Source organism: Camelus ferus, chromosome 19 (assembly GCF_009834535.1).
Source record: "Camelus ferus isolate YT-003-E chromosome 19, BCGSAC_Cfer_1.0, whole genome shotgun sequence".
NCBI lineage: Eukaryota > Metazoa > Chordata > Mammalia > Artiodactyla > Camelidae > Camelus > Camelus ferus.
Window position 1 is genome coordinate 23,971,216 of NC_045714.1, and position 25,001 is coordinate 23,996,216.

Here is a 25,001-nt window from a genome sequence, read left to right on the forward strand (position 1 = left end):
CAGACCCACTGATGCTCGTGACGCAGCTCTGGAAGCCCAGGTAACTGTGGTTAATGCTTTGAGACTTGCAGCATGCTTGTTCAAACATCACTGCTTGTTCTCCACAAGTGAAACCCAAATTTCAGGCACAGAAACTGACCTGCAGAATTCACATTCCCGAGGTGAATAGCAAGGAAGGTGGAAAGCTGGTCTCAACACTAGGTCTTCTGATTCTTAATTATTTTATGCCTGTTTCCTCTGTCGTTTTCATTCCCACTGTCACTGCCAACCAGCATCCAGCAGTTTGGGGAAGCTTCCCAGATACCTGTCCCTGGGCTAAGTGCCTTCCACGGATGATCTCATTGAATCCTCCCCACAACCCTACTGGTGCAGTCTTGTACTGCAGAGGTGCTCATAGGTAGAGTGTTATCGCTCCCATTTCTTAGACAAGAAAACTGAGGCACAGAGAGATCAAGTTACCTGCAGGAAGCCAGAGAGGCCAAGTCTGGCCAATGAAATGGTGGCACCAGATCCCAAGTGCAGATCAGTGGACTCCAGCTCATGATGGAGACAGCAGTGTCCCCATGAAAATCTGAATACCAGCTCGTCCCCAGGAGTGTGTGGGTCTGTGTCTTGGCCACAGAAATTTCTTGGTTCTTCCTTGGCCAGACTTGCCATTCCAAAAGTATTTTATGGTAAGAGGGGGAGAGGAAATCAGAAGTACAGTCACGTACAACACCGACAGCCCTGGCCAGCGCATCTGATTGTTATCAAGAGCTTGGCGGCCATGTAAATAAGTCTGTGCACGGGGGAGAAAAGGCCTTTAGATGACTATTTTTAAGTCTCTTTCAGTAGAAGAACAGAAATAAAGATATCGGATGAAATGAATCTGAATCTCAGATTGATCTAGAAAAAGAGAAATATTTGGTGGCGAATAGCTACTGTGGTAATAACGCGTTGATGCAATAAGCCTAATAATGAGTTTATTTTAGAGATTTTTGTCTTTGCTATCTGGCCATCAGCTGCAGACCAAAAACCCAGCCAAAGATACGAACATTCAAGTTTAACTTGTCCTGGGGGACTGACTTTCTTTCCTGAATGATTTATTTAGTTATTTATCCATTCATTTATTTTTCTGCCAAAAACCCAACTTCTAGTTTTGTTTTAAATTTAATATGGAGATTGGGTTTAGGAGTCTGAGGCTATTTCTTTTTGTTCTGTGCATTTTTTTCCCCTGCTCACTTCCACAGCCTGAAGTCTTAAAATGGAGAGCCTCATCCACATGGGTCACAGGCCGCCTGGCTTAAGGGGCTTAGGGGGGTAAAAAAAAAAAAACAAGAAAAGCTCTCAAAAGCAGGGCTTTTTAAAGGATTTCCCTTCCTAAAAGTCAAGAGGCCCGAGAGCTCAGCATTGTCACTTTGGAAAGGTGTGGGCTAGTTGGCAGGGCGAACGGCAGACCCCAGCCCTGGGGCGTGGGAAATGCCTCCAGACACAGGAAGGGCTGGGGAGGTAGATTCAGAGAGTGGGGTATCAGATTCCTGTCAGCTTCCTAGTTCCTACTGGGGCAAGGGGCGGGATGCCAGGGGGCGTGGGGCAGACGAGGTCGGGGGCTCTGGCAGCGGAAGCCAACCGGCCGAGGCACCTACACCTGTCTTCACTCTGCTCCCTGGGGGAGCAAACGCTTTGACGGCCCCGTGGCAACCAGTGGGCTGTCTGCTTGGCTGAGTGGGGCCCGTGTCAAACCAGTGGATTTCAACAAAAGAGCAGTGCTCTAAGGAAGGGGCTAGTGCTGCCAACATGAAAACCATCACCTCCTTGTAGAAAGCACCTCATCTCTTAAAGGACCACCGGGGAACTGGTTTACTCAAGTGCAGTGGTGCATGGGGTTACAGCGGCCAGCACTCGGGGTGTGTGTGTGTGTGTGTGTGTGCAGGCACTCACACACGCAGACCTAGGCCTGGGGCTCTCAGGGGTAGCAGCTATGTCAGTCTTTCTTTGAACATCTTTCTGAGTGACCAATATTAACCTTTTACAGTCTTCCAGAAAGAGAAGGCCAGAAACGCAATTCAGTTTTCCTTTCTTCTGTGCCAAGAGGTCATCAGATCAATAAAACACAGGCCGCCCTACCCCTCACACTGCCTGCAGTAGGTTAACAGACACAGGACTTGTACAAAGCAAAACAGGATGACCCCACCAGCCCACGGGAGACAAGACAGCACTGGTCTGGTCTTCTCGGGTCTTCGGCTGTGATGGTATCGAGGTTGCAGCCTCACTAGCTTCTAGTCCATTTTGCCAGTAACCCTGGTATTTGGAGCTACGGGGACATCCATGGGGACACCGTGGAGTTATAGTGATAGCTTCTGTTCAAGGTGTAACTCAAGAAAAGTATAGGGACCTCATAGGAGTGGCCCGGTCCCCTTTCCACTCTGTGCTCCAAGGCATCCCTTTTGGGAGCAGCACCTGGAGGCGAGCTTCTTGTTGGTTCTTGGGCAGAGCCGAGACAGAGCGAAGACAAAGCTGGTGATTGCTTTGCGCACCTGTTAGAAGTCTATACAAACAGGTGGCTGGGGTCTCAGAGGGGATAGGGGCAAACGATTTCCATTCGTACTATTTTCGCAGCCGTCCTTTGTGACAGCACATGGGGAAGTTGCATTTATAAAACTCCAAGAGGCCTTGTTCGAGAGCTCTAGGGTGGTCTTCTCATAACCCATCCTCCACTTATTCTCTGTTCCCTTGCCTCATTTTATAGTTGCCTCCACACTCACAAACTCCAACAGCCCCCTCACATCTCAGGAAGCCCAGCAACACCGTTCCAAAGCATTCTTCACTTTGCGTCCGGCTAAACAACACAGCTTATTCTGATGAACAATGGATGGCAAGCTTGAGGGCATTCATGCACAAATCCATTGCATGGGCTGGAGGGGGCTTAGTGCCTCGTGGTTGCCTTTTTCCTTTTATGGAAAAGTAATCTGGGTTTCCCAGATCTGAGGATCCCAGACACGTTGGCACCACAGTTCTTCTGTGACATTCAAGTTAATGTTTACAAAAGGTCCCAGTGGGGTCTGGGGACATCCTGACTGATGGATTTATCTGGGAGGGAGAATGGGGATCCTGAGAAATTCTGCTAGGAAGTTGCTTCTTAGGTGGAGCAGGCACTTAGTACGTTTCCAACGAGGGGACACTCCCCCTGCAGCCTTCCGGTCCCCCGCGTCCAGGCATTTTCTTGTACGTCTCCATTAGTCCTTAAATCTATTACGTTAATAGCTCAGTCCTCAGCATTAAGCCCCACAATGACATGTCCCGCCTCTGGGAAAAAAACGCAAACCACAGCAAACCTAAAATTGTCTAGGGAATTGCCTAAGCACCGCTGGGGTAAGCGTGGTCTAGTCCTAGAACCATAAACTCTGCCAACAAGGAAAAATCACTTCCTGTCGATGAGGACATGACGGGGAGCAATGCTGGGCAACAGAAGGAAATATCTGTACTTTTTCTTTTCCCCCACAGTCTGCACCTCCCCTAAGTGGATCCTTTGTTCTTTATCAGAGAGCCACTCCACCAGTTCCTGCTGAGAGGGCAGTGGCATGAAACGGCCGTTTTCCCAATTAATCAATTAGAACAATGCAAAGATCTTTCAGAAATATTAATAGATCCATGCAGTGATTTCCGCACGTGGGTTGTCAAATAGTGACTTCCGGAACATTTTTCACTTCTGTACCCTCAACGCTGCTCTGCCCTAATCCTCCCAAATATTCCATCTATCCAGGTCCGCCCTCCATAGAACACGAGGCCTTTCCTGTCCCTGTCTCGTGACCACTTTGGCACCATCTTAGGTGGCAGCTGGGATCTTCACACCTGTGTTACTTCCTGGAGGGAGAAGCGCCTACATTTCTTATCTTCGCATAAGCTAGTGCGGCATTTTATACACTGCTGGGGGCTGGCCGATGGATCCCACTTGAGGCATATTCCCAGGGACAGTCAGTAGCCACCACAACACTGTGTTATAAGCAAAACAACCCTGGCCAAGGAAATCTGATCTAAAAGGGTGTCATGCAGAGAGCATTAGTCTGGAGAGACGGCCAACTTAATTAAGGATCAATTGCTTTAAGGTCAGGTTCAGGAAATTTCTGCCATGGAAGCTAATTGGAATTGGATGCAGCGAGGAAGAAAAAGGACAAGCTGCCTTTCCCCAAGTGAGAAGAGTCGAGAACCAAGCTTGGAAGGATGGAAGCAGGTACAGGAGGACAGGGGCTTAGTGGCGGCCAGGCTGATCAGGGCGGCGTGGCGAAAGGAGAGCTACCTTCAGCCACTGTGGGGACCATCTCTGGGAAGAAACAGAGAAGCATAACAAAATTCAAAATGAGGAGTTTGTCTCTGAAACATGAACGGCTAGGGTGAATATTCCTAGGAGCCCGAGAGCCTGGATTTGAGCCCCAACTACCATTTACTAGTCATGTGGCCTTGGGCAAAGCAAATGGAACTTCCTGAGACTCTGCTGCATTATTAACAATACTAGAAGAATGGAACGTGCTTCATCTCCTTCAGGAGGGTGTTGGGAGAGTCAAATCAGATCAACCTTTGCTTTGTATACTGTGCTATTTCCTTGTAGATGAGAGTTACCATTTTCAATCCTTTCCCTAAACTTTCATTTCCTCCAGCTTCGTCCTAGCCCATCATAGTGATAAGTATTGCTCTTTCCTCTAGGAACTTCTGTTCTCACCTCCCTTCCCCTTATCAAAAATTTTTATCAGTCATTTATACTTTAGAGCAACCCACGTATTGCCATCTCCTAAAGGAGTTTCTGGTGTCCACGGCCAGCTAGGAGGCATTTGAGAGACAGTGCCTTCCTGAGCATCTTTGAAATCATACTATGATTTGCTTCATCTACTCACATGTTAGATTGGCGCTTTCCTGTGGCATGTATTTCCTCAGTTTCAGGACATATTTTTTGTTTGTTTTTTGCTTTTAGATTTCAACATCTCTGAAATCAAGACATATCATCACTTGTGTGTCATTCTTTAATTAGCAGTGTTTTCTTTTCTCAGTGGTTGATAAAATAATTTCATCTCACAGTAATGCATCTCACAATCAGTGGTGTCACACAGATGAAATACAATATAGCAGGATTCATCAAAGGGTTAGGGAAAAAAGTGAGGTAAGGCAGAAGTTGCTCTGGAATCAGATCATGAAACAAAGACATGGCCTATTTTTTCTTTCACCTTTCAGTTGCTAAGCATTACCTGGATATTTGGATTCTGCCCATTGATATCAGCTTTGGAAAGATCTGGAAAGTTTGGTAGATCAAGGAGAAAGGATCGGGGGCCGTCTCTTTGCAATGAAGGGTGCCCAGCCTCTTGCTGGAACCGCTGTCTGGGGAGGGGCTGGTGTGCAGTCTCGTGGTCTGAATGCTCCCCTGGTGCTTCTTTGGAGAGAGGAAAGCTGGTTCCTGATGTAGAATCACTTTCCACGTTGAGGTTATTCTGAAACAAACAAGCAAGCAAACAAATAAATCGATAGGAGAAGTATAATTTAAAAATACCACCCTCAAAAAATTTAGGACAAGGACAATTCCAGTGGCTGAAATAAAGCCGGGATGATATTCCCAACACATTTTCATTCCCCATGGCTTAGTCTTTCCATCTTCAAAAAGTTAAGTCATCAGGGAACTCTTCCTAGCCTGCTACTTGGGAATTTCCTGAGGACTAATGTGCTGTGGGATATTCATCAAACAATAAAGCACATCAACACAAAAGTGCCATTTTGAAGGAGAACTCATGTAGAGCTGGAATCAAATTATGGTTTCCTTCTCACAGCTTTGACTGATGAGCTACTTTGGCCTAGTGTCCAGAGTTTGTTTCTTTGGTGTGGGTCATGGAGCAAAAGATCTGATCAAACTGGATCGAACATTTCAGCCAAATCATTGATTACATCCATTGCTCCATCCATTCATCCATTTTTCCATCCACCCACCCACCAACATAGTCAACCTTCTTCCCTCCTTCCTACTTTCAGTTCTTTCATTCATCCACTCATCCATCCTTTCATCCATTTATCCATCCGTCTCTCCATCCCTCAATCCATCAAGAAGTGTCAACCACATGCTAAGCACAGGAGAACCACGAACAAGACAGACAAGGGCCCTGCTCTCCTGGGGTATATGTCTAGTTGCAGGGAATAACCTAAATAATAAAATAACTCAGACCAGAGAATGGTGATTGCTAAGAAGAAAAGGAAGAAGGACAAAGAGCAGCCAAGGACAACATTAGCTGGTGGATGTTCAGGCCATCAGAGACGGCTGTTCCCTTCTCTGTGTACATCCTCTGCTCCACCAGTCCCTGCTTCACCTACACCCTACACACAAGATTGGCCTTCCCTCCTAATCTTAGAGCCTAATCAGTAAATGACTATGTACTTGCCCCTGGCCCCAGCTAGTGATTGTTCTAATCATTTAGATAAGGACTATCTCCACGATGATAGTTTATCAAAGGGCTGGTGAGGGGTGTGCCCCTCGGCTGGTTTCCCTGGTAACCAATGAGCCAATGTGACATCAATTCCCCTATAACTGGTAATCTCCCTCTTCCCAGGGCAGTGAAGACGGCCACCACGTCCTGCCCCCTGTCTGCCACACATGGTGGAGTGTCTCTCCAAGACCTTCCTTCAGACATGTGAGATCCCCCATCTATAAACCACTGATGTCTCTGTCGATGACTCTGGGCTCTTCCCTCGGCCTTGAGACTGGGCAAAGACAGGGCTTGCAGGGCTATGGAGTGCAGCCCAGCCAATAGGTAAGGAAGACCTCTGTGAGAAGGTGACATTTGAGGTAAAACCTGAACACCAGTAACTATCTGGGGGAAGAACATTCTAGAAGAGGGAACAGCAAGCAAGACAGTCCTGAGGTAGGGATGGACTTGGCTCATTTGAGGAACAGAGAGAAGGCCAGTGAGGCTGGTAGGGACTGAAGGAGGGAGAGTGACCCGAGAGGAGGATGAAGCGATGGTGATGGCCAAAGGGGAAGGGACCAAAAGGCATTCTGAAATTCAATGTCTCTCTCCTGAAAAGGAAAGTGCCAAGTCCATTGTTTTTCCAAGTGTGTGAAAAATGTCTAGTTGTCAACAGGGGGGATTCTTCCCAGTGATTGAGGAGCGTCGAAGTTGCTGGACTTCTTTCCCAAGCCAGCCGTCCTGCTCTCATTCTCCTCGGACCTCTTGTTGGAAGCTTCTTCCATCCCTTCAGGGACAGCATTTTCATGTTTACTGGTGGAGGGAGATGCGGAGATAGAATTTCACCAGCGTTTGGGTCGGTGGTTAATGTTCTTGTTGTTCTTGGGCATATTTGGGGGTTTGGGAGGGAATATTCCAGCACATTGTCTCCACATGCACTCCCTGCCCCCAACTGCAGCGTCTGTGACCCAGACAAAGGGTTACATCTGGTATCAAAACACTCCTGACCCTGAGTGCCCAAGGTCAAGGACGGCCTGAGGATGAAACACATACAGATGATGATCTTATTAGAGAGCTAACCTGAGGGAATGGAGTTTTCTATCTCTTTAAACAAAAATGGGACTGAGGAACAAGCTCACTGGTGCTCTTCATGTTTTTGCCTGTCCTTCTTCTTTGCTCAGGAGATGTGGCTGGGGGCAGTGTCTTTGTTCACCTTTCCAAACACCTCTCCACCATGGTTTCTGTCTCCTGGCACATCCTCGTAGAGGGAGTTGCCCTGGCATTCCCAGGCATTGCTCAGTGCAAGAGAGGCCAAATGCATTAGACTGGAATTGTATTATCCAGGACATGGAGAGAGAGAGAGTGGAGGGGTCATGCTAAGTCCTTCCTCAACACAAGACCTCTCGATCATAGCCCAAGGGGAGATAATGGCTCCCTTGTTTTTCTCCCTGGATCCTCCACAGTGTTAGTGAGAACAGCTGACTTCTCATGGAGAATTTCTTGTGTAGGTTTTGGGAATCTAAGTTTCAGAAGGGGCCGTGGCTTTGCTTGCCAATGGCTTGAGGGATCTCCTGCAAATCCAGCCCTCACTTCATTGTAGCAACCGAGACATACTGCTTAACTGGGTTAAAAATGGAGCTCTCCTTCCTTCTCCCTGTGATGAAGTACTCTTTCTACTATGAAAACTTACATTTTAAAAGAAGAGATAGGAAACATGTTTTTGCTGCTTATTTGCATTTGCTTAGGTGGCTGAAAAAAACAAGGACTGAATCTGCTTGGCTTCTCGATCTGACTCTGAAATTTTTTTCCTGGTAGGTGATACAGCACCACAGAATGAGCCTGGTTTAGACATGGACCAAGAAATCCCCTTACACTCTTTGTGGCCCGATGACCTGCCATGTAAAACAAGTAGACAGTAAGGAGAATCCCATGCTGTCCCAGCAGGAAGATCAAGAGAGCTCAGCGTAGGTTGTCTACACTTGAAAAGAGAAATACAGAGTTAGGGCAATTGGGCTGAATAATTCAGGCCACAAGCATCTCTGTCGGGAATAGACCAGGGTTAAATTATGTTTTGGCTTGAAATATGCACACAATTGTGACATATCTCCATCTTTCCCCACAAAAGCTCAGTGTTCGTAAAGCATTTGGAAGATAGGAATGGGAAGTAATAAAAAAAATGCTAGTCATGGCCTCTGAATATCTGAATTATTCTTGTATTTCTACCAAAACATATTTATCTGGAAATCTTGGCTCCCTCCAAACCTTGGCAAGCTCATAAACTGTTCAGAAACTGGAAGTCCTAGGAATGGGGAAGGGTGCCTTACAATGGCTCCTAGAAAATGAAACTCCAGTTGATTTAATCAATAATAAGATTCAGGAGTAACCACCATTTTGGTAGTCAAGATTTTAAACCTGGGGCAGGAGACAGTAGACAAGATCTGCTAACAATGCAGAAAAATGCCTTTCTTCATCCTTTGTCAAAGACAGACTGTACAGTGTCCTTGTAGAGGCCCCGTTGGAAGCCTTGGTTGATGGACCAAGCTCCACTCTTATCATCACCAAGCTCACTCACTGAGTGTTCCACTTAATTAGTTTGGGATTGGCTGATATAAACTACTATGTATAGAATAGATAAACAACAAGGTCCTACTGTATAGCACAGGGAACTATATTCAATGCTTATAGTAACCTGTAATGAAAAAGAACATAAGAATATGTATGTGTATATATATATATATACACACACACACACACACATATACATATATATACACACACAGGTACATATATATATATAAAACTGAATGACTAAGCTGTACACCAGAAACTAATACAACACTGTAAATCATAAATAAATAAATAATTCTAGTAGAGTGAAGAGTCTCAGGAAGGGTGAGTCTCAAAATAAAGATTTAAACAGTGTGTTTCATTCAGAAAAGCACTTGCCCTTCTCTGAAGACCTGAGCTTTGGAAAGTCCAGGAACTGAAGACAAGAAATGTCACCACCATTCTTTCCAAGGTGCTGCAGGATTCATTTTGCCTAATTTCAAGTGACAAGAAGGCGCCTACTCAGTTTGGGAAAAGATTTCTCTATCCACAAGCTGTCTTTGAGTTGACTTTCCCTCTGTTACAATACTCAGCTCAAGCAGCAATGTTCTCCCTGCAACTCTAATTTGACTACTAATAAAGAAAGACAGAATAACTAAAGCTAGTGTGTGATTTATACAATGTTCTGTTCAATTGCTGAGGAAGGTGACCCATGGTGGCCAAATTATCCAGCTGCTACTTGATGCTCCCCACCTTTGCACACAGCTGTCCCTCCATTATTGTTCTCTAAAATAGGAATAAAGTAATAATAAAATGTTAACAATAGTAAAATAACAAAATAGGTTTGATGCTTATGCATGGAGTGTTTTGCCTCAGATGGCTGTATCACTGCAGCAGATACTGCAATTTCCTCCCCAATATCCATTCCCCACTTTTTTTTCTTTAACTGTTTTATAAGTGGTAACATGTTTACCTAAAACTACATTTCCCAGCATCCACTGCAGCTAGGGATGACCATGTGATACAGTTCTACCCAATGACGTATAAGTAGAAGGTGCTGGGTGGGACTCTTGGATGGGAGGTGGAGTCAGTTTGCCTTTTGCTTTTTTCTGTCTTCCATTTTCTCCTGCTTGAAGTGTGGATATAAGTGTTTGAAGTGAAATGAGGCCGGTGGCAGGGAAGAGGCTGACGACTATACTCTAAAGGTGGCTGAATGGAAAGAGAGGAGCTGGGGTCCCTGACAGCAGGGTGGAACCATCATACTAGCCTGGAATGGTGATCTCTGAACTGCTTTTACTGATGCTACAAACATTAACATCGACACTACAACACTAGCAGTAGTGTTACCTGTGTGTCTCTAACTTGACAGCTGTGACTCCCAATAAAATGGGAAAAGCACTTTTTTAATTCAGCTGAGTGACCCGAGGTTGGGTTCTCTGGTCTGTGCAATGGAACACAATCCCCAGCTCATGGAGGTACCAACGGGACACTGAGTGAATCATCCCCGTGAAATTCACAAGGCAGCCAGGTTGCGGGCACCCTGCTCTGCAGCTAATGTTCACAGTATCCTATTCCAAACCTACCCTTCCCCACTCCATACACTTGTGGAATCTTCCTGTGTCAGCATCTATACCTTACATTTCTCAAATCTATTACTCCTTGTGTAAAGTAGTATTTCCTTTAATTTGTCCTAAAATATTATGATGAAATTTCAAGGAGTTTGCCCCCACTCAAAGAATCCAGAGTTCCCTGGACAAATGGCTGATTCCAGAGCTTGGGCAGGGAAGTAAAGGTGAATTTGGGATACTTTGCTGTGTCAGAAAGCAAGGAAGCTTTCAGTGACTAATAGTGTCCTCTCGGAAAAACACAGGAGCCAGCTTGAAGGGCCCTGCTGCATGAGGACCAGACAATTTGAGCATAAAAACAGAGGATGTAGTTGACTGCCATACTTTGAATCTGAAATTTCAAGAAGCGATGATGATATTCACAAAAGAGAGAAAGCCAGAAAAACGATTGCCCGCACTCAGGGTAGGGATTATAAAACTCTTCAAATATTCTTATTAAAGAGAAAGCTTTTCCTGAGGCAATAATGTTTGAACTGAGATTGAAAAGGCAAGTAAAATTAAGCACATGACGCAACTGAGGAGAACAGAGCAGAGGGGGAGGTGGGCCAGCGAACACTGCATCCCGATGAAGGATGCGGCAGTGCAGACTCTCTCCTCAAGGCCTCACTGGGCCTGGCACCAAGGCCAGCAGCTGTCAGAGTTGGAGTGGGCATTAGGCTCAGGGCCACTCAGCTGTCTTAGTAAGAGATCCCTGAGCAAATAATACAAATGCCAGGCTCAGCGCCCAGACACCTGGACACACAGCCTTCGGGGTCTGAAGGATTTCTATCACAGGGCATTGTGACTTTTCCCTTAGGCCACCGCCTCCCTGGTGGCCTTCCTGGGTCATCTAGAGGCTTGCTGGGATAGCCTCCCACCTCCCTGGCTCTCATCAGCTGGTCCAGAATGCCCCCAGGAAAGCTTGCCAAGAGGAGCTGATCAGAGAAAAGCTCTCATCTGCAGACTGGGTGCAATGTCTAAAAAGCCCAGACACTTTGTCACTTTGTGTCCCTTCTCCCCAGGACATCACTGGCCCAAGACCAGGGTGCCCTCCGCCACCACAGGGTAGACCTGCTGTCCTTGTGATCAAGGTGGATCTCCACAGCCACATCAAGGTCAAAGTAGTCACAATGGTGGTCAGAGTTGCCAGCTGGCCATTTGGCACAGGAGCGAGAAGGGGAGGGGTTCTTTGGAGAACCAGCCACAGGGTCAATTACAGTGATCAGCTTGAGGCAGACAATCAAGGTGTGACGGGTCCACCTTTGGAAAAAGTGCGCTAAGCATCATTGTCCCAGTCTGCCAGCAGCCACCTGCCCTGTTCTGCAAACACTGACCAAACACTGACTGGTATGTGAAAAGCAGGGCTGATCTGACCACTTCCAGAACTTCTAGAAGAGGCACAAACTAGTAACAAATTGTGGCTGGCCTGGACAGTTTTAGTGTCTTTTGTCTTTTTGTTTTTTTAAAGGCTGTGCTAACTATTCCCAGATTAACACAACTAGGCAGACTTCTTGGAGGCAGATGGGATGGCAAATTTCTGGAGGGCAAAGAACAGGCTGTATCTGCGATCTCAAACCCCACACCCTCCTATTCCATGAGTTCAGGGCAGGGAGGGGCACCCAGTAAGTACTGGTTAATGATAATGATGGCCACGGGCCTAGTTAGATTTTGTTTTAATTAGGCTCAGGCTACAAGGCTCATTACCCCTCATGTGGCTTTTATGTGGGATTCTAAAGAAAAAAAAAATCCAAGAATCTTCTGTTGAAGATATTAAAGAAGATATTATTAGCAATGCTTTCGGTCTCACAGACTTTGAACAACAAACAACAAAGATTATAATTAACGTCACTGCAGCCTCTCTCCTTAAAACATATTAACAATATAGCTAATTAGCAATATGTCCTCATTTGGGGCTGGACATCTGCATATTATTATCGACAATGCTTGTTTCCTTTTTCCAGATTAAAGGCAGCCACACTGCATCCCGGCGTATGGCCACACTCCTTCCACATGAAAACACTCCGTTTTCTTCTCCCCACGATAAACACACTCGGGGCTTTATCTGTGCTGGGCATTGATTTGTGTCTGGAACATTTCCACACATCTAAAAATAAGTTCAAGAATGTCATTGGTGGTATTTCAAAGGGAAGAGCAAGCATTTCCCTGTTTGTGGAGAAAAAAAACAAAAGGAATAAAAGGGCACACTGCTTATCTTGACACACGATTGGGGAGCAAGCACTCCTCGGAAAAGACAACCAGGAGAATGAATTTCAGGTGGGGAATCTGCTATCTTGGGGAGGTGGGGGGCGCACTTGTTCTCAGGGCTCAGGAGCATGGCAGAGAGACTGTGATCACAGGAGCGGCAGCAGCGGCTGGTGGAGACTTGCTCTTTGATATGCTGGAGAGAGGAACCAGGACCCATTGGGAGGGTGATCCTGCGCCACTGATCACACGGGTGGGGAGCTCGGCTCCCTTCTGCTCTCTCCGCCGGTGTGTGATGCTAATCATTCCCCTCCAGGCACCAGGAACGGAACAGATAGCAAGCGCTCTATTTTATAGCACAAACGTGCAATGCCCCTTTGCCCTAAATTCCTGGCAGAGGGAAATGAACAGAACTGTGCTTCAGTCTTTGCTGTTGGATCCTGGAGACAATCCTGGGAGCTAGTGACACGGGCAAGTCATGTTTCAAGATGCAGGAGTGTTTCATCTTGGTTGGGAAGGGAGCCTCCTGTTGAAAGTCTGACTAACAGCTGAGGAACCTTCCCTTATAGTGGCAGAGAGTACATAAAGCTGTTTACTCTAGGGCTTGGGAGCCCCCTCGCTTGTGATGTCCGGCACCGCTTTGGAAGGACTGAAGCATGGCCAACTCCTTGCTCTTGGGCAGGGAGCCGGCTCCATAGGGGAAGGCGCCACTGGTGTGGCCTCCCACCCCTGTGCTTCGTTCCTAATCGGAGGTTCCTGGGGCCAGCTGACAAAATGGAAGTCCACACCCCACTAGCTCGTCTCGGATACCTCTGTAAACAGCTTTGATCTTGAGAATGTGTGGATTATTGGTAACTTTTCAAGTTGTATTTTCTCCATGGCTGGCAAAGAAAACAAGAGTGAGAACTCTCCAGGCCCCACTGCCTCTATGTCCTGTTAGGCTAAAGAATGAACAGAAATGAAACGCGAATTATTCCTTCAAGTGTAAGAAAACACATAAAAGTCAAGTTCAAGGCTGGTAAGCCAATTTGGCTAAAGAAACCTTCACCCATCATCTAAAACTTCTCTGCAAATAGAAAGGGATGAAGAAATTATATTTTCCAGAATCCTTCGCAGGGGGTAATGGTGGACTTGCCCAGAGGGGACACTTGGATAAAATCTCTTGGATTGTGAGACAAACCTGCCTCACCAGTAAGCTAAGGGAGGGATGTGTCTGCTGAGAGGGGTATTTGAATTTGAGGGCAGAGCTAACCTGCTCAGAGTTATAAAGAACAGGCCAAGCGTGGCCACCAGGGGGCTTCAGCGTTGTAGAGCTGAGTTTCCCATCCAAGTGAACCTCGGAGCAAATATTTAATGAGTACGGATTACTGTGGATTGTTTTTGTTGTGCCCTCTCCACATGTGGGAAGGAAAACTGAGTGGTAACCATCCAGGACCCTTTTCCTCGAAGAGGCACCAAATCATTAGTGTGCCTAATGGCCCAACCAGAGGGAGGGACCCCTTGACCAGAGGGAGGATGTCGTACAGGACAAGGAAACTGGAGGTGAACATCCCCGCAGGGATTTTGTGTCTCCCCACATGGAATGGAGGGGCACCCAAGGCCAAGTCAAGGCTGGCTTCTGCCATCACGAGGCAGGAACTAGAAGGCAAGCCAAAGGGCATGGGTTGGCAGAGTTCAGGCTGGGGTGGGGGTATCCCTGGGGACCCTTGCCCAGCTTATAGTTTTAATTGAGAAGATGGATTTCTCTTAATACCCAAAGACCTGTCACTGAAACCTATCACAAACCCCTCTGCCCTGAGTATCTCTAGACTAGATTTTAAAGGGAACTGGACCTTAACTTTGGAATCCTAAAGAAGGGATCATGGTGTTGTGGGAGGGGCCTGGGCCAGGAGGGATAAGGCCTGGCTCTATGTTCCAGCATTGTCCATACCAATTTTTCATAAGCTTAGGCAAGTTACTGTACCTTTGCAGCTAGATTGGTTTGCAAAAATGTCTATGGATTCTCTTTCTCTAAATATCTACATTTTGGGTATTTGCCCTCATACTATCTTTGCATTTGGCTGTGTGAGTTACTTTGGCTGATGGACAACAATAAGTAGAGGAGAATGCTTATATATTGGAACTTGACGTTTTTATTGCTCTTTGGAACCATGAGATCACTGTGTGAAGAGGCCTTGACCAGCCTGTTGGATGAGGGCAGACAGGAGGAACAGAGATGATCTATCCTGGACCAAAGAGCCAGCCAATGACCAGTCACTTAGATGAAGACCATCCTAGACCACCTGGCTTCAGCTGAGCCAATGCAGGCTAGAAAAGCCACCCAGTTGACCCACAGAATTGTGAAAAATAATAAACATTTGTGGTCTTAAGCTAATGAATTCAGAGTGGCTTGTTACACAGCAAAAGCTAACTGATACAAAACCTGTTATTTCTTCTATAAAATGGGTGTGGTAGAACTACAGAAAATTTCTCCATCCACCTGGTTCTGACCTTCTAGGAATAGAATCATCGAGAGATACTTGTCCTTCAGAAAATATTTTCCAACAACAAAAACTGGTACCAAATACTGAAAACATCAACTTGAGGGTGGGCAGATTAAACAAAAATCTGATGGTTCTAAATGCATGATATGCAGATGCGATTGATCTTCAATGTCTAGCCTACCTTCTTCTCTCTCACATCTCTTCACCTGCTGACACAAGGTTGGTAAAATCTGTTGGAAAACACACCCCATCTACTGCTTCTGTCATTTACATGTGCTGCTTTAACAGCTCCACTGCCAGGGTTTCAAATATTCAAAGCTGAGACTTAACTGTTCTCCTTTACACTTTCATGATGCACCTGTAGAGCTCTGTTGGCTGCCAGAAACTAGTCATGCTCATTTATTAGGGAACCCCTACTGACACTATAAAGCAATTACAGAGCTATCATAGACCCACTTATGGCCTGAGGAGAAGAGAAGGCTGTACACCACCAGGACCAGTTCTTTCTCCCACCTGCCTGTACAGATTGTTCTTATTTGGGCTGCTACTCTGTTCTCCTCCAGGGAAACCGTTTGATCCCTGCTTGGAAAGCCAGTTGCTGATGTGATTGTGGGCCCTTGACTTAGCTTGGCTAACCTTTCTCTAAAAATGGAGTTTTGTTCTATTCATAGAGTCATTCAACAAACACTTCCTGGGCGTCTAATTTGTGGCAAGTGCTGTGCTGGGGTAAGACAGTTCAACAGCACATATCTTGTTAAAAGAAATTATCCGAAACTTGGAAATAAAGCAAAAGAATGATTTTAAGGTGATCAGTTCATACCAGGGCTTAGTCTGACAGGCTTGTCCAAGGTTATTCACTTTTCTAGGAGAATAGACCTTTGTTTCATTTATTACTTACTACTGATTAAGGCTCAGGCCAAAAGTTACATGCTAACTTGTAGATTTTCACCCTGTGGAAGTATAATTTTCTTTTTTTCTGGTAGAAACAGTAACTCATTACAAGTTCTCATCACAAGGAAAAAAAATGTAAGTTTGTGAGGTGACGGATGTTAACCAAACTTACAGTGGAAATCATTCACAATATATACAAGTTTACATATATTAACTCATTATGCTGTTCACCTTGAACTTATACAATGTTATATGTCAATTATATTTCAACAAAACTGGGGAAAAAAACACAGCAAAGGAAACCATAAACAAAATGAAAAGACAACCTACGGAGTGGGAGAAAATATTTGCAAATGATGTGACTGACAGGGGGCTAATTTCCAAAATTTACAAGCCACTCACACAGCTAAATATCAAAAAAACCCCAACCCAATCAAAAAATGAGCAGAAGATCTAAATAAACATTTCTCCAAAAAAGACATACAGATAGCCAACAGGCACATGAAAAGATGCTCAACATTACTAATTATTTGAGAAATGCACATTAAAACTACAATGAGGTACTACCATTACTATGTACAGAATAGATAAACAACAAGATCCTACTGTGTAGCCCAGGGAACTATATTCAATGGCTTGTAGTAACTTGTAATGAAAAGGAGTATAAAAAAAAAAGGTGTATGTATAACTGAATCATTATGCTGTACACCAGAAACTAACACAACGATAACTCAATGCTTACTGGTTTATTGCACTATAGGACATTAACCAGTTTTGTTTCTAGCATTACTTTGTCATGATTATCCCAACTAATTTTATAAATATCTGTTCCTCACATGCTCTGAACTGGCATTAGTTCCCTTGTTAATTAGTTAAATAAACCTTTGACATATATTAATTTTATATGCTACCCATGTTTTTAATATTATGAAAATCATATTTGGACAGGCTTTAGGGACTTCGGACTCCACTGAGGAAATTAAGAAATGATTACACATAAAATACAAGGTAGAAAGTGGGAAATTCTTCAGGAGTGAAAGAGTTGCATGTACAGAAGTAAAATTATCCATACTTCTAATTATGATGCCACAACTCACCACCTACTGAATCTTTAACAATCACCATACAATGATCTTTCATTTTCTCTAGAAGACCCCTATCTGGATACTGGTCCAATGCACTAAAAAGCTGAAACAAGTGTGGAGAAGCTTGCTTTGTGAGCAGGACTTTTCTTGGGTTTCTAGGGGCAAGTCAGGGTTGAAATTGGGGCTGGAGGAAGGGACCTTGTCCACCCAGAGGGAATGTCTTGCTGTAACTCCTACAGAGACTAATAGGTGCTAATAGATGCCCTCGGGTCAAATATCTTTCTGTCTCTTCTACCTGTAAAGACTTTCTTTCTCTTATCAACACAAAACTCCTATGCATCCTTAAAAACCCTATTTAGACACTGCCTTCTCTGTGAAGCCTTCCCTGATCTTCAGCAGAGTTAGGCTTTCCTTGCTTTGCATTACTTCTGTGCTTTACACATACTTCTTTTACTGTATTTTTATACATTCTTAGAATTGTATTCATTTCTGTCCAGTTAATGACTGATAGAGGCACACAAAAAGTGGCTGAACTGCAAACTCAACTGTACAAGGGGTAAATTAGATTAGCCTTGTTAGCTTCTTCAGGTCCATTCATTCCTGCTAACAAGAAATAGAGTATTTTGTCTATTTCTGAAATTTCTCTGCTGTCATTCCTAGTCCAAGTTCCTGTCATCACTCTTCCTCTGTCGTTCAAAACTCAGCTTGAATATCACCTCCAGGGTGGGAGGACTTCTCTGATTATTTAAGCAGTATCCCTCCCCCCAAATAGTTCCCTTCCATCTCTCTGCTTCTTTCCCTTATAGTATTTGTCATGAGCCAAAATGATTCCATTCATAGGCTTTCTTCTTTGTTCTCAGCCCCCATCAGAGAGCCAGCTCCTTTAAGCAGGGGTTACATCTGTTCTGTCACCTCTGTATCCTCGGCACCTATCCCAGAGCCCAGCACACAGTAGGACCTCACTGATGTCCTCTGAATGAGTGGATGGATGGATGGATGGATGGACAGACAGGATTTCAAATTCCAATAAGCAGGGGCACAGTTTGCTCCCCCTACATCTGTGGAACCACATCTGGGTTCCCAGGTGTGGGGGTGAGGAGAAGGCCCGGCAGAGGTGAGGAAGGGCTCCCTGGCTTGGCTCCTGGCTTGGTCTCCATTTGTGTGATGACCACAAGTCCTGGTACAATTGCCTGCCCCAGAGTGATGTCATGTGCTGTGCCTGGCTCCTCCCTTTGCACAGAGAGAATGTGGACACTGGGCTGGAGGTATCGATGGTGACAGCGACCTGTGCATGACCAAGTCACCATTCAACACCCAGTGTGGGCACTGAGGTGTAGCCCTGATGGAGCAACAGGGGGCAGTGGGGTCAGGAAGCAGGAGCAGAAAGGAGACTCAGAAAGAGAAGAAGCACAGGGGCCCAGGAATTTTGCTGTTTTGAATTCAATTCTGATTCTGAACACTTTCTGAATCTATTTGCTTCTTTTCAATGTCCAATAAGAATTCAAAGACTTTATATAGGTGTATATCAATATACATATTTGTATATGCACATCCTTCTGTGTGCACATGTATAGAAATAGGCATTTGTGCATATCAACAGATTTATAAGTATCCTTATATCTATAAATAGACACACATATTCATCTATATATGTATGGATGTGTGTGTTTTAATTTTAATTTCTGTTTTAATTTTTAATTTAATTTAAAGGTATCCTAAGTTGCCCATTCTTTTCTGCTCAAGCTCAGAGAAAAGCTGATGATAACGCTGAGTGGTCACAGTAGTCTGATCATTCTCAGAGTATGGTCCTCAGACGTGCAGCAGCAGCAAAAATTGTTAAGAATGCTGGTTCTCAGGCCCTGCCCCCACCCAGCAGAATCAGCGTCTCTGTGGTGGAGCCCAGCAACCTGCGTATTAACAAGCTCCCCCCACCCAGGGATTCTGATGCAGGCTAATATCTGAGAACCTTGGCTTTAAGCAAGAGAAGATGAAGGACAGGTGGTTAAGCAGTGGTTAGGAGCCATTATTCTGAGGGTCACTTTAGCAAAGGGAAAGTGTTCTGAAAGATGAAGGGCTCTCAAATGGGTGGTGGATTTTTATTAGGGAAAATGCAATCAGGTTAAAAGCAAATGAGCCCCATGCATCCCATCCAGCCTGAGGAGACCCTTGGAGCAGTTGGTCACCCACTCCTCAGGGTCCCCCCCAACAGTGAAGATGCTGTGAGGGGAAGGACAGAGCTCCTTGCCCTCCTGGGTCCCTGAGTCAAGTGACAACACCGACACATGAGGTGAAGAGACAAATCTCCGAAGGTGGAGGGCAAACTGTAAGACTTGACTCCCTTCCCACTTTCCTTGGCATCCAGGCATCCCTGCCTTGTCAAGCTCTCTTAGGTAGCAAGTGCCCCAGATGGGGCAGCAGAGGAATTTTGGCTGATTTCTCCCTCCCTGTGTCTGTCTCTGAACAAGCCACACAGACCCATGAGGCAGGAGAGGCTGGGGTCCTAATGGATGACTGGATACACTCTCCTAGCTCAGAGGACCAGCAGAGGATAAAATGAGGCTGGACGGGGGGCCCTCAGCCCAGCCTAAGAGAGAGAAATTATCCATCAGTCTAGGAGAGAAGTGGGATGAGAAATGGTTGGGAGACCAAGGAGAGAGCTAGACAGAGAGTTTCTCCGGGTGCCCCAGATGCCAAATGACTGTCCCCATGGTTTGCAGATGGCTTCTCTGTAATCTGACAGCTCCCTGGTGCCCCAAAGCCCCTCCACAGCCAATCAATCTGAGACTGCCCAGCACCTAACCTTCAGTCTTCCAGGAGATTGAAGCAATGACTCACATATGAAGTTGAAGAAGCAAAATCGGTCTGTTCCCAACACATGCCCAGCAGTTACTAAGGCAAAGGCTCCTTCTCTAAGGAAAAACCCAGGGCAGTGTTCATTTACCAACTCCCCTGCACACGTGCTCCTGAGTCTTCAGAGAGATCTTCCGAAACAGAAGCCAGAGGAATGCATTCACCCTGTGTGTCGGGAGGTGCCGTAGGCACCTTGGCTGCTGCCAGGAATCCACCTAAGAAAATGCTCTCTGCACAAGCCACACAGGCCCTGACTTAGGAAGGCTCAGGTAGCGACCAGAGAATCGCTTGCCTCCAGCAACTTTGTATCTCGTTCTGTGAAAACGCTGTTTGTCTGCTTTAGCCCTGACACTCTCCTCTCTACTACCCAGGTCTGCAGATGGAAGGACTGCTGTTTAGATAGAGCTCAACCCATTTTTAACCAAAGCCCTGGGCTCCAAACATTCACCCTCCCAGGACCTACAGAAAAGGCACACAGTTCATGAAAAGTTCTCCAACTTTGTGGTCTGTTACAGTAACTTATGAATGGCTTCTTTCAAAATCCAGATTTGGAAAGCAAGCTCAAGAAGGCCAGAAGACAGTTTGTTACAAGTGGATCTGCTCCCTCTCTGACCAGAGGAAACAGTTTCCAGCTTCTCGAAAGAGAAAGAAAGCATTGGGAGCTCGCCCTCCTGCTCCCTGCTGGCTCCCTCCCTCCCTCACACCTCACTTTCTCTCAGGCCAGATCATGATCTCAGGCCTCGAGCCAAGCCCGACGAATAGAGGATCCAATTCCCCGGAGTGCCCGCCCCCGCCCCAAGCGGAATTTCTCCCGTTCCAGGCTTTGAACAAAGATTCCCTGACGCACGTTTGATCCCTTCACGCTCCATTCTCATTAGTCCTTCGCACTCTCCAGTCACTTGGAAAAATACAAACAGCATGGTTCAGTTTGAAGGTTAAGAACTGACAGTCTCCATAAACATTTTTACAATAAAAGCTGACTTATCCACTGCCAGGATTCAGTGTCTGTAGGAGGGGGATGTGGAAACCCCAAGCGTCAGAACCAGAGAACAAGTGTTTTGCATCTAACTCCTGGGTGAAAGATGCCCTCACGGTGTTGCTGGCAAAGACCTGGCTTGACCCATTTCTGAGTAATTAAAGTATTACAGGGAGGGATGTGGAAACCCAAGGAGCAGGGTGGCTGAGGTATAAATTCCTGACCTATGGAAGATAATACACAGCTATCAATAGTCCTAAATTATGAGATCATAAAAATTAAAGGTGGTCCATGAAGAGGTTATACAATCATTCTCAGGATGCTATAAGTAAGGAGAAGCAGATGATAAAATAGATGGGAGTGACGAAGACCTAGAACTTAAGCCACACTCCACCCTCAGCTACCCCAAATATTTACATGCTGAGACCATCTAATTAGCTGGCATTCATTTTGATGGTGTGTGGGCAGATGAGCGTCAGAACCCGTTTTCATCTACTCATTTACTCATTCAGCTTATAATTACTGAGAGCCAATTAGTCCGTTACAAGTGCTGGGAATGCAGCTTTGAGGAGACAGGGACAGTCCTTGCCCTCATGGGGTTTAGTCTCCAGTGGGGTCTCCCAAACTCTGCTCATCTCCGGATGACATCACCACCAGGTCCTATCCCACCAGGGATGTGGGGAAGGATCCAGGTATTAGTACTTTCAAAAGATCCCTACAGGGTTCCAATGTGCAGCAAAGTTTGGGAACCACACAGGATTTGTAACTGTGTCGCCACCATTGGCCTGATGGATAAACCTGGAAGCCTGGTCCCTGGTTCACCTTAGCAGCTCCTGCCCAGTTTCCTGAAACTCCGTGTGCCCACAAGGACTGCAGCTTTACTCTTCAGTGCAAATGCAAAATCTCTGTATGTTTAAGTCTCTCTGAGCCCTTCTGAGGGAGTTTCCTAATTAAAAGTACTAGCCACATCCTCACACACTGGTAGGGGGACTTCCTTAACCCAAACCCTAAATCAGAGCACATTACCAAGCATCAATCTGATAACGATATGAAATATTCGAAACCCAGGCCATCCCAGAAAACCTAAGCCCCTTGGCTGCCATATCTACAAGGTCATTTCATGGCATGAATCCTGGGAGCAGACTCACAGCAGGCTTAAGTCACTCGATTTCTTTGTTAAGATTGAAAAAGAGAACTTGCTCCTTAAGTCCTTCCCTTCTGTTCTCTCTGAGCTTTGATATCCAATTCCCCTTTAAGCGATCAATGGAAATCCAATTACAGTGTCTTGGACTTACTCCTGAATTTTCATCAATTTAGAAAGGAAACATTACATTAAGTCTTCTTTATTTATTTTTTTCCTGAAAGGGCTCAGGAATTTTAAAAAATGAGAATAAAGGAAAAGGGAAAGAAAAAGAAGTCTGCCTCGAAGTTGCAATAAACATGCCAGAAAACAAAACAAAACACAACAAAACTAAACTAAAAATAACGGGTCTTGAGAAAACTGTTTCAGGAGAAGTACTTCCCCCTGTGTCCCATTGTGCATTCTTAAGGGTGAAGTGGTTCCCACTCAAACCACCAGAGCCTTCCAGTTGGCCAACCCAGCAGCATTCCACTACAGAGATTAAAACCACCTTTATGATTGTGGTGCAAATAATAAAGAGCCTGGCAGGGTTTCCTTCCAAAATGAAAGCTCATTTATTTTCCGAGGTGTATAATTTGGTTGTAAATGTTTCCTTTGGGCCAAAACATCCCAGATTGGGTTTTTGCCTGGAACACATCATGGCTTTGCTGGGGGAGAATGGACTCCGTGTGGTCCTGCCACGTCCATCCAGTTCATCCACTCAGGGCACGGAGGGGTCCAAGCTGGCCTGCTCTTGCTTCACATCTGGTCCGACTGCAGCAGTCTGCTGGGCAGACCCAGGGATGAGGATGCAGGAGGCCCTGGGCTGGACTGGCTGAACTCCCTGAGTCCTGGTGCATCTGTGAAATGGGCTGGCTCACCACTGGCCCCCACTCAGGCCTATTCTGGTCCCTCTCAGTGGTGGGAAGAGAGGAAGAGCCTTGAGAAACCCATTCCCTGACTAAGTTGGCTTTTCTTCCAGGTCTTTCTGTCCGTATTTTATTTATCTTTTCAAAAAAGCATCCCAAAAAATCCACCCAGCAATGACTAATATTTGGATAAAGGCAAAGCCAGATTCTTTCCAGGGCTCATGGGCTGACCAGATGTATCTGGGGTCAGATTTGGACCATGTGTTAAGCCAATGTCACCCAAATACAAACAGCCCTTTCTTCTATACAAGTGCCTTAAGAAATAACAAGGCTTTACACCATTTTCATGTTTACCAACTCTCTTCTCTACATCATATTCTTTTCCAGTTTTCCATTTGCATCTTCACATGAAATTCAAAGCCAGGGCTACACTTTGTAAACAAAAATATATATATTCCATCTTGTTTTTTTCTTTTCCTCCCAAACAGCTGGTAATGCAGAACAGGGAAACATCTTGTGGGATCAGAGCGTTGGCAGCAGAAGTCGTCATGTGACATTCCTTCAGGATATCAGAAGTTATTCCCAAGACTGGGATCGGGTGAAGAAGGGGGAAAGAAGTGGGCTGAAAGGGGAAACAAAATCAGTGCAGTTCACCCGGGGAAGATGAGAAGAGCACTGCTAGAAATTATTGTGTTACAGGACCTGGCTTAAGAGGGGAAGTTCAATGGTCTTGTGAATTATGAAGTCACCTGCCAGGAGAGGATGGAGAGTGCTTTCATTAAACCCGAGAGCCTCCCGAGATGGACCATAAAGCAGAATCTCAGGTAAAAGGTAACATAAAATAGCCTCCTATGGATTATAGACATCTCACTGCTAAGATGAATGATCCACCAATTTGTCAGAATTAGATCACAGTTTCCAGTTGGTCATGGCTGCTCCGAGTCAGTTCACACGCCAGCTACACAGTTCACGCTCAGCTTTTTGGATAATCACCTGCTGCCAGGCATCAGGCCCTTAATTCAAGTGGAACAATAAGAAATGTTCTCAAAGGAGAACTGAATGAAGAAATGCTGGAGAATAAAGGTTTCTGACAATTCACACATGAAAAAAAAGATCCTAATATGAACTGGGCAACCACAGCCTCAGTCTCCAAGTAACCCAGCGGCTCCAGCTAATTCCTTCAGCACTTCTGGCTGCGGCCATAAGCAGCACATCGCCCACCTGCAACTTGGAAAAATCAGGTTCACACAGTGTTTGGAAACCACAATACTGACACAGGATGAAAAAGTCACAGGGGAAATTCCGACTTGCCTCAGTATCAAATCCACAAAAGCAAGTGATTCAAACCATGTCCGTTGCGTGAATGTCACTTTTGCACTGTGGTTAGAGGATTTTATTCTAGGACACACACATCATACTGAGATAAAAGAGAAACCAAGATCCGACTGCTTTTTGAAAACTGTAATTCTTTCTGACTTCACTACCTTATGTCAATACATCTGAGCCTCTGGGGCTGTTAGTCACTTCCTGTCGTGGTCAGGTTTCATCTCTGTCAGAAGCTTTCAATACTTTTCACAGTTCCCAGGTGCAAACGTGACTTGGCTGAAAGTCATTCTGAATTCAGAATATTGCCTAGAGAGGTCTGGACAGTGGGTTGAAGAAATAAACCTCATGCCTAAGTCTCCCTTTTAAGTTGCTCCTCTTCCTGCACACACACACACACACACACATACACATATCAACATACACATACACACACGGACACATGCATACACACACACACTCCAACAGATATATACACACACATACACACATCAACAGACATGTACATATTCTTACACACACACACACACATACACACACACCCCACTTTCCTGAAGAAAAGCCTGTGGTTCCAGTCAAGGCATCTGGCAAAGGGATCCTGGGTCACTAAAACCCTCTTGACCCGTGCAGGCTAC

General features: G+C 45.5%; 1 protein-coding gene across 1 annotated transcript in view; it reads right to left on the minus strand.

The window, feature by feature from the left end:
* Positions 1-25,001, minus strand: part of ISM1 (isthmin 1) — a 69,934-nt gene that overhangs the window by 22,347 nt on the left and 22,586 nt on the right. Inside the window, exon 2 of the mRNA XM_032461810.1 lies at positions 5,217-5,456. Within this exon, the coding sequence (XP_032317701.1) occupies positions 5,217-5,456 (240 nt within the window). The remainder of the gene's footprint in view (positions 1-5,216; positions 5,457-25,001) is intronic.